The 9,688-nt window shown below is 36.8% G+C and overlaps 1 protein-coding gene and 1 pseudogene across 3 annotated transcripts; both read left to right on the forward strand.

Moving 5' to 3' along the window:
• LOC18766532 (TMV resistance protein N) lies at positions 1,794-7,349 on the forward strand. 3 transcript variants are annotated; one of them, XM_020553861.1, is made up of 6 exons: positions 1,794-2,499; positions 2,642-3,743; positions 3,863-4,138; positions 4,234-5,160; positions 5,233-5,908; positions 7,056-7,349. In XM_020553861.1, exons 1-6 carry the CDS (start codon positions 2,000-2,002, stop codon positions 7,175-7,177), a joined length of 3,603 nt encoding a protein of 1,200 aa, XP_020409450.1. In that variant the 5' UTR covers positions 1,794-1,999; the 3' UTR covers positions 7,178-7,349. The 3 variants fall into 3 exon arrangements, with proteins under 3 accessions (XP_020409450.1, XP_020409449.1, XP_020409451.1); XM_020553862.1 differs by having other exon boundaries at positions 2,112-2,223; positions 2,300-2,499; positions 4,234-5,908; XM_020553860.1 differs by having other exon boundaries at positions 4,234-5,908.
• LOC18767920 lies at positions 8,144-9,688 on the forward strand (annotated as a pseudogene).

Consider the following 9,688-nt stretch of genomic DNA (forward strand, 5'->3'; position numbering starts at 1 on the left):
TCTATCTCTGGAATTCAATGGTCCAGTGATCCGGGGTCTATAGATATGTACATAGTTTTTACACTATATCTAAGTCACGTGTACACTACTTCCATATATAATACCAATGATCACGTAATACGTGTATCTGATTTTTTATTAATAACATACCCATATAAATAGTCCCGATCTCTTGGACCACAAGAGTCCTAGAGAATTTGTGGTCACTCACCGTCGGATGTAAATTCATCGGTTCACTCAATCTTGAACTCCTTTTAAGAAATTTTTTTGAGCCACTAGATTAATATCCAACGGTGAGTGACCACAATCTCTTGGACTCTTGTGGTCCAAGAGATCAGGACTGCCCATATATATATGTATTATACCCATGCAGTCCCCTTCTATTGAGGGATCCCTCAAATAAAATTATTTGAGGGACGCCCTTTAGGGTACTCTACAATTTTTTTCCCAATAATCCAAACAATCTATTTTTTAGGTCTTCATTCATAGATCATCCTAACAAAAAATTAGACAAATCGGAAACCGTTTCGACATCCAATTGTGTCTTACAAAATCAATGAACACGGTACTTCAAGAAAATGCTAAAATTTCAATAACTTAATTGAGTGGTCAAATGATATTGGATTCAAGTGATTTTTTGTAGGGATGATCTTTGAATGAGTATCTACAAAATAGACGGTTTGAATTAGTGAAATACAATCCGGAGTGGGGCCTACAAGGGGTGTCCCTCAAATAAACTTATTTGAGGGATCCCTTAATGGAAACTCTCTGTATACCCATGTATACTATAATATACATATATACATGTATATTATAATATATATATAGATATATATATATATAACATATATATGTATATTATAATATACATATATACATGTATATAGATATTTTTGAAAAATAAAAAAATCTAGTCCTAGTCCAAGCATACACCAAACGCAGGATAAGTATTATCCAACTTAGACCAAGCCAAACCAAGTCAAGATAGTCCATAAGCACAGTCCATGCCAAGACAGTCCTGTGTAACAAACGCAATCACAAATCAAATTTATAATTTTTTTAAACGTTTTTATTTGATAAAGTTAAATATTAGTATGTTCGGTCAAAAAAAAAAAGTTCAAGAGAAAGAAAAAGGCATGAATTTTTATTTTATTTTTGGGGGTTTTGTTTTGAGTGGAAGAAAGTACCTTTTTTTGTTTTCTTTGGGTGTGATGATATATAATGTTGTTAGTTTAGTTGGATCGTTCCCCTTTGTTTTTTTTTTTTCATATGCTTCTGTCTTTCTTTGTTTTTGTTTTGAACTATTTTAAATTTTGTTGTTATAATGAAAAAAGAATAAAAATATGAATAGAATGATACAGTTTTTATAATATTAAAATATATAATATAAAGTAAAAATATTTCGGGGCCGGTGCAATAGTGCCACTTGCACTATGTTAGGGCCACCCCTGCTTGAAATCCATGTCTTCTCTGATGTATACTCCCCTGTTTGAGTTTAACATATTATTTAACTTGAGTTTAACATATTATTTAAGTACGGTGAATTGTGATTGGGGAAAATTTTAAATTAGTAGCAGGCACTGAAATCAATATACTAAACGACAATAACACAAAATTAATTAAACTTATCTACTTATCATCAGCCTTTCATATAAACAAAATAAAGAACAACATTGGTTTGTGTCATGGCGCCATTCTCCAACTCCAACTACTTCCTCTGTCTTCTTCTATACATATCATCCTCTTCTTCATTAGTTAATGTCAAAGGCAGCTTTTCCTCGCAACACACCATGAAGAAACATTGCTGAAGCCCCTTTCAACACTAATTTTATTTTGTTTTTCAGTTTCATTATTATCTTTGTCTTTGCCTTACTGGCACCTCTCTCCGTGCTGATTTTTCTTTTCCATATTTCAATTGGTGCCATTGAATTTTCATCTTTCTAATCATTCTTGTTCTGCAATCCGGTGCTGAGAGAAGATTTCTTGGAACCACTTTCCAATGGCATTGAGCAGCCAAAGGGCCTTCACTTCTGCTACTGCAGTTTGTCCATGGAAATACCAAGTGTTTTTGAGTTTCAGGGGTGAAGACACTCGCAGGGGTTTTACTGACTATTTATACAAACAGTTGGACTGGCGAGGAATTAGAACTTTCAGGGATGATCCAGATCTTGAAAGAGGGACAGATATCAATCCAGAGCTCCTCACCGCGATTGAACAATCAAGGTTTGCAATCATAGTTCTTTCAACAAACTATGCTTCTTCAAGTTGGTGTTTGCGTGAACTAACCCATATTGTTGAGTCCATGAAAGAGAAGGAGAGAATTTTCCCAATCTTTTATGATGTGGATCCCTCTGATGTACGGCATCAACGGGGGAGTTTTGGGACAGCCGTCATTAACCATGAAAGGAATTGTGGGGAAGACAGAGAGGAGGTGCTTGAGTGGAGAAATGCTTTAAAAATAGTTGCTAATCTCGCTGGGTGGAATTCAAAGGATTATAGGTAAGCATGAAGCAACAACTGACACATAGCTAATAAGCCTTGACTAAAAAATATTGCGTTTCAGAATTTGCCATGCACTTTATTTATGACATATTCAACGACTGACACATTGATTTGATGATTTTTCTTCTTCTGTTTCTAGGTATGATACAGAGCTTATCAAAAAAATTGTTGATGCAGTGTGGGATAAAGTGCATCCCTCATTTTCATTGTTAGATTCCTCGGAGATATTGGTCGGACTTGATATTAAACTAAAGGAAATAGATCTGCTTTTAGATACAAACGCAAATGATGTGCGCTTTGTTGGGATATGGGGGATGGGCGGAATGGGTAAGACAACCCTTGCTAGATTAGTTTATGAGACAATTTCTCAGAATTTTGAAGGTAGCAGCTTTCTCGCAAATGTCAGAGAGGTTTATGCAACATATGGTCTAGTTCCTTTACAGAAACAGCTTCTTTCCAATATCTTGAGGGAAAAAAATATACAAGTTTATGATGCTTATAGTGGATTGACTATGATAAAGAGGTGTCTATGTAATAAAAAGGTTCTTCTCGTTCTTGATGATGTAGATCAATCAGACCAACTGGAAATGTTGATCAGAGAAAAAGACTGCTTTGGTTTGGGAAGTAGAATCATCATTACAACTAGAGATGAACGTTTGTTTGTCGAACATGGGATAGAGAAAGTATATAAGGTCATGCCATTAACCCAAGACGAAGCTCTTTATCTCTTTAGTAGGAAGGCCTTTAGAAAAGACGACCTCGAAGAAGATTATTTTGAACTGTCTAAAAATTTCATAAACTACGCAGGAGGTCTTCCATTAGCTCTTAAAACTTTGGGGTCTTTTTTGTATAAAAGAAGTCGAGATGAATGGAAGAGTGCACTAGATAAACTGAAGCAAGCTCCTGACAGAAAATTTTTTCAAATGTTGAAAATAAGCTATGATGGACTAGAGGAGATGCAGAAGAAAATTTTTCTTGATGTTGCATGTTTCCATAAGTTTTATGGCAAGGAAAAAGTGATTGAAATGCTAGACAGTTGTGGTTTTGTTGGCACTCGTATTGTGATACATGTTCTTATTGAGAAATCTCTCTTGTCTATTTCAAACACGCGCCTGTCCATTCATGATTTGATACAAGAAATGGCATGGGAGATTGTTCGTCAAGAGTCTTTTGACGAGCCAGGTGGTCGCAGTCGCTTGTGGCTTCACAGTGACATCATTCATGTACTCACGAACAATACGGTAAGAAGTTGCACAAAAAGTAAAATACCAAAGCCTTGGATAACATACCATAATTCCATTAATAACGATAAGAGAGACTTGATTATGACACTAACTTTTCTTTCATTCCTATTTACAAGGGAACGGAAACCATTGAAGGCATAGTCCTATGCTTGCGTGAATTTGAAGCGGCACATTGGAATCCTGAAGCATTCACTAAGATGTGTAAACTAAAGTTGCTCAAGATTAATAATTTGCGCCTTTCTTTGGGCCCAAAGTATCTTCCCAATTCCTTAAGGATTCTGGAGTGGAGTTGGTATCCCTCCAAATGTCTGCCACCAAGTTTTCAACCTGTTGAGCTTGCTGAACTTCGTATGCAGCATAGCAAAATTGATTACCTTTGGAATGGAACAAAGGTAAGACTTTGCAAGCTATTTCTTTTCAATCTCAATAAATTGTACGGTTCTTGGAAGTTTATTAATTTAATCTACCATTTTCATGTTTTGTACAGTACATGGTGAAGTTGAAATCTATTGATCTTAGTTACTCCGAGAACTTGACAAGGACCCCAGATTTCACAGGTACTCAGAATCTTGAGAGGCTGGTTTTTGAAGGTTGTACTAATCTTGTTAAGATTCATCCATCCATTGCCTCTCTCAAAAGACTAAGAGTTTTGAATTTTAAATACTGTAAAAGCATTAAGAGTCTCCCAAGTGAAGTAGAACTGGAATCTCTTGAAACATTTGATCTTTCTGGGTGCTCAAAAGTGAAAAAGATTCCAGAATTTGTGGGAGAAATGAAGAATTTTTCGAAGCTTTCTTTAAACTTCACTGCTGTTGAGCAAATGCCTTCATCAAATATACATTCCATGGCGAGTTTGAAGGAGCTTGATATGAGTGGAATTTCTATGAGAGATCCCCCTTCTTCCCTGGTTCCAGTGAAAGATATCGAACTGCCTAGATCATGGCATTCTTTCTTCACTTTTGGCTTATTTCCAAGCAAGAATCCCCACCCTGTGAGTCTGGTGTTTGCTTCCTTAAAAGATTTACGCTTTTTGAAGCATCTAAATCTGAAGGACTGCAATCTTTGTGAAGGAGCAATACCTGAAGATATTGGATTATTGTCCTCTTTAGAAGAATTAAATCTTGATGGAAACCATTTTGTTAGCCTTCCTGCAAGCATCAGTGGGCTTTCTAAGCTTAGTTCGTTCTCATTGAAGAATTGCAAAAGGCTTCAAAAATTGCCAAGCCTTCCATCAACCAGACAAATTTTTTTTTCTTTAAAGACGGGTAATTGTACTTCCTTAAAAATATTCCCAGATCCAACACCGATGTGCAGTGGAAGTACCATTTTTATTTATTCTTTCAACTGCTTCAGTTTGGTTGATCATCAAGGTTCCAGTTCCAGAATATATTTAATGCTGAAGAAATTCCTTCAGGTACTTCCCTCTGTCCCTCCTTCCCTCCTTAGTTGTGTACGTAGTACTATTTATATCCTTCCTTTGGTGCAGGAAATTCCTCATTCATTGAAAGACTTCAGAATTGTAATTCCTGGAAGTGAAATTCCTGAGTGGTTCAGTAATCAAAGTGTGGGAGACTCAGTAATTGAGACACTACCTTCGGATTCTAATAGCAAGTGGGTGGGGTTTGCTTTTTGTTCTCTATTTGTACCTGTTGAAGAAATTTCAGCTACGGAACGTAATACAATCGTCATTTTTGATTTAAACGCCCATGTGACCATGGCTTCTTTTAGTGATGTCACTGATGTGGCGTCCGATCACCTTTGGTTGATCCTCCTGTCTAGGGAAAGTTTGTTTACCGGGAGACTTGGGACCTATTGGAGGGAGAAATGCCATGATCGTAAGATTCGGTTTCAGTTTGAAGTCCAAACAACTTATCAAGAAGAGAATAGGAGGGTGAAGAGGAAGACGTGTTTGAAGGTGAAGAAGTGTGGAGTTCGCATACTGTACGAACAAGACGGGGAAGAGCTCAGCCGAACAATGAAACAATATTCCAACAGAAAGAATTCTTTTTATGAGGACGTTACAGATTGTGATATTGACAAATCAGACAACGTACAAGGTGCCATCACTAAGCGAACATGTGAACAGTACTGTAATGAGGCAGGACCAAGCGGTATTGGTAGCTTTGGCAAAGAATCCAGTGCCTCAAAGGAAGAATTGAAAGGTTGGCATTGCTAACTCTTCCCTTATTATCATATAACATTCTGTTTGAAATCGAAAAAGTACTCTCTACGTCCCCAAACAAATTTGTTGCTTTTTTTTGTATGCAAAAATTTTAGCATATGATTCACTCTCTTTGTTACCTCTACATATTTCTAATTCATTCATGTTATTAGTGTTATAAAAAATAATAGTTTTCCTCTTTTCGTAAAGCCAAATACAAAACATTTATAACATATAAACAAATTGGAAAGCTTTGAAGGTATAATAAAATTAAAGAAAACAAAATAATAGGTAAGTAAAGGAAAATAAATAATAAGTAAGAAAGTGAGTTTGGTACGGTGAAGCACGTCAAAGACGCTGTCCTAAAGCCTTTGTAGCCTCCCTACGTGCAGGTACTGACGGTCTACAAGACTCCAAGATACGACCCCTTATACACAAACTCAAGATCCGCTATGAGCACGTTCACAGACAGATATAGGTATCCAAGTCACATAACCATTGCTCAAAATAATAATAATATAAAGTAGACAATATATGTAAAAGTAGAGAGAATGAGAATGTGTATGTGATATTCTGATAGTGTATTGTATATATCGTGTGTTTTGTGTGTATTATGTGTATTGTGTATACTCAAATGTGAAGGAGGAGTGGCCTTTTATAGGCATCCAAAAACATGTAACCTTTACCAACCATAAAAGTTCACCAACCAAAAAATTAAAGCTTTTACCAACCAGAAATAAAACCTGAATATTAAATATTTATAACCCCCACAATAAATAAAATAAAACCGCCAAAATAATTAAATAAATAAAACGGTTAAATTTTTAAAACCTTTTAAAATTCCAACAATTAGTTCACTTTCCCATTATCATATACATTTTAGATTGACGATCCAATAGATGGTTAACTAGTACAATTCAAGAACCTGTCATATAATTGGTAGATTTTCCACACATTCATGGTTTCGCTTCAGTTTTTTATCCTATTAGGTTGGACGAGAATACTTATCCTATTACGTTATATTTAAATTCAATTGAAATGCAAATATGCAGGATGTGTGTGTACTAGTGTGGTCTTGTAAATCTTCTTTTGTTGTATCAATCAATCACTCTGGAAGTAGAACAAATTTTGACAGTCTTTATAATCAGATCCAAATTTTATTGGGGAGGAGAGTTCCGTCATCCGAAAGCCTAACCGCGCGTTTTACCGACTGAAGCATTTGAACATGGTTGGGAGACATCTATTTATACTTAAATGCTATTTTTCTTAGGCTAAATTCCGAATGCTGTAATAAATTCAGTAGGTTAATTAGTGAAGCCCTATTTGAGACATTGACATTAATTGGGGCGTGGACAAGTCAATCAACTCCAAAATGACTTGTGCTGTAATTCCACTACTTCATTTTTCCTTATGCAAAAAGCTTTTATTTGTGTTTTTTTATTCAGGCATCTGTTATAACGATGCTCATATATATAATTTGCATATTTGGTGTATTTTTTTTTTCTTTTCTTCTCAAGACTTATTCTCAACCAGTGAATTTAAATTGGCCAAAATTGTGGTCCTACTTGGTATATGTTTCTACCCAAAAAATAAAAATCTTGGATTTAGATTCTTGGTGGGTTTAAATAGTGCGGAGGTAGGGATAAAAATGAGGTGAATCGGGGGCTGGGTATGTGGTTCTCATTCTTTTCCCCACCTCCATGCTAGTAATATTTGAACTGGCGATTCCCCAACCCTGCCTACGCGTCCCATTACAAAAATACTAATAGAAAATAATATTAAATGTGGAAAAAAGTCATAAACTAATGGTGGGAGTCATGGACTCATGGTAGAGAGATAGAAGTCACTTAACAATATATTCATATGAAAAGTAAATAAATAAATAAAGCCGAAATCATCCCGAAAATTTCCCAATTAGATTCAACATATATACAGGGAGAATAACTATCTTGCAAGATGGAGCTACAACCTAATTTTTAACCCCTGTTTTGAATCTCCTCTTTTTCTCTTCAATCAGTAATCCTTCATAACCCACACTTGGTATTGATCTGGAAAATTTGAAAATGGTGGAGTTGAGAAATATTGGGTTGGCTTCGGCTTTGTGGAGGAACAGTATACGTTTTGGGGAAGAAAAACTTTCTCCGGCGTCACTCTCTCCTCCAGATATGAGGAATCTCTTTCCTCCTTTTTTCTTCAAATTTTATTATATCTATTGGGCAGTTTTGGAAAATTTGGAATGGTGAAGCTGAGAGAGCTTGGGTTCTGTCTGTCAGGGAACAGTGAAGGTGCGATTTTGGGGAGTCAAATCGCACCATGTATTGATTTCTTCTCCAGATCTAAGGAATCTCTCCTGCCATTCCATTATCACAAAGTATCATCCTTCTTCACATTCAGTTAAATATATTAAGCCAAAAAAAAAAAAACAGAGAGAAATCAATATATGATGTGTGGGTGTTGAAGGAGTGACTGAATATGAAGTGAAACACCAGAGATAGAAGAAGAACATAGTTTTTTTTTTACGCACTCCAAGAGGAATGGGGGAGAGAGAGAAGAGGAAGAACATAGGTGAAAATGCTTTGTAAAATTTTAAATTGAAAAACAAATTAATTATGTAGGTTGAGTGATTGAAGAGAAAAAGAGGAGTGAATGCAGGGGCGTGTGGGTGAGAGGCCGTGGCGTGGCGGCGCACTACGCGTTCGGGCCGCTCGAAGATGACGTAATCATCAAGCACAGACTTCTCACTCGAATGACAACCACAAGAGGCCAACCGCCATTGAAGAAGCTCCAGAAGACGTTCACATCCCTATTCGTCGAGCCCGACAAGAACGAGGACAACTATGGCGACTGCGACAAGCTGGCCAAAACTTTCCTACAAGAGCTCAGCACCTTCAAGATTCCGCTCCTCAAGAGCAAAGCGGTTGTGGATGCGAATCTGAGAGAGAAGCACAATTTCGACGAGTTGAGGGAGGAGATTAATCGGCACATAGTGCAAGAGCAGACCGAATTGAATTGCTGAAGAAGCAGCTTGAGGAGAGTAAAATCGAAAGAAGACATAAGGAGGAGTGTGCGGCGATCAGGAAATGATCGCTACACAACCGCCTCGGTCCTAAACGCTCAAAATCATATCCGATTTAGAGAAAGATATTGCCACTTTGGACGCAGAGAACACGGCAAGTTCAAGGATGCTGGAGCTCCGAAAGAAGCAGTTTGCTCTGCTCTTGCATGTGGTATGCGGCTCTGTTCCATTCCCCAATTTTCGATTATGTTTCTTGCGTTAAGCAGTAGAAACCTTTTGAAATTAGATTTAATTTTGGTTGTATTTGATGTTTTTGCAGGTGGATGAGTTGCAGAACACCATAGAGGAAGAGCAGAAGAGTTTGATTGAGGAGAAAGAGCACAAACACGGAATGTAGGATGCAAGTGGGGCCTCGGAACCCATGCATGTTGATTACAGTATGCATCTCTTGGATTTGCAATTGTAAGATTGTGTTTTCACGAATGGGTTTCTGTCTATGCATGATCTCTTGTGATTTACAGAAACAGGAATGTAGAGTGGTGCTCTGCAGTTGCAATATGTCAGCGATATTTTGAATTTCTTAATTTTGTGCAACTTGTAGATTTTCTTGCGTACTGCTTCACCAAGTTCACATGATGGGTAGAACTTTGCCAGAACTTCTTTCTGGATCAATTTCAATGTTGTTAATTGTATAAGCCTAATGCTTGTGTACAGTGCATTTGAGTGTAATATTACAGTTTGCATCCAGATAAATATTGAGAAGTC

The sequence above is a fragment of the Prunus persica genome, chromosome G8 (assembly GCF_000346465.2).
Source record: "Prunus persica cultivar Lovell chromosome G8, Prunus_persica_NCBIv2, whole genome shotgun sequence".
NCBI classification, from domain to species: Eukaryota; Viridiplantae; Streptophyta; class Magnoliopsida; order Rosales; family Rosaceae; genus Prunus; species Prunus persica.

Excerpts from the sequence above, each read along its gene's own strand:
- LOC18766532 (XM_020553860.1), top strand. The coding sequence starts at position 2,000 with ATGGCATTGAGCAGCCAAAGGGCCTTCACTTCTGCTACTGCAGTTTGT. Across the intron at positions 2,500-2,641 it reads TGGAATTCAAAGGATTATAG|GTATGATACAGAGCTTATCA; the intron begins GTAAGCATGAAG and ends TTCTGTTTCTAG. Across the intron at positions 4,139-4,233 it reads ACCTTTGGAATGGAACAAAG|TACATGGTGAAGTTGAAATC; the intron begins GTAAGACTTTGC and ends TGTTTTGTACAG.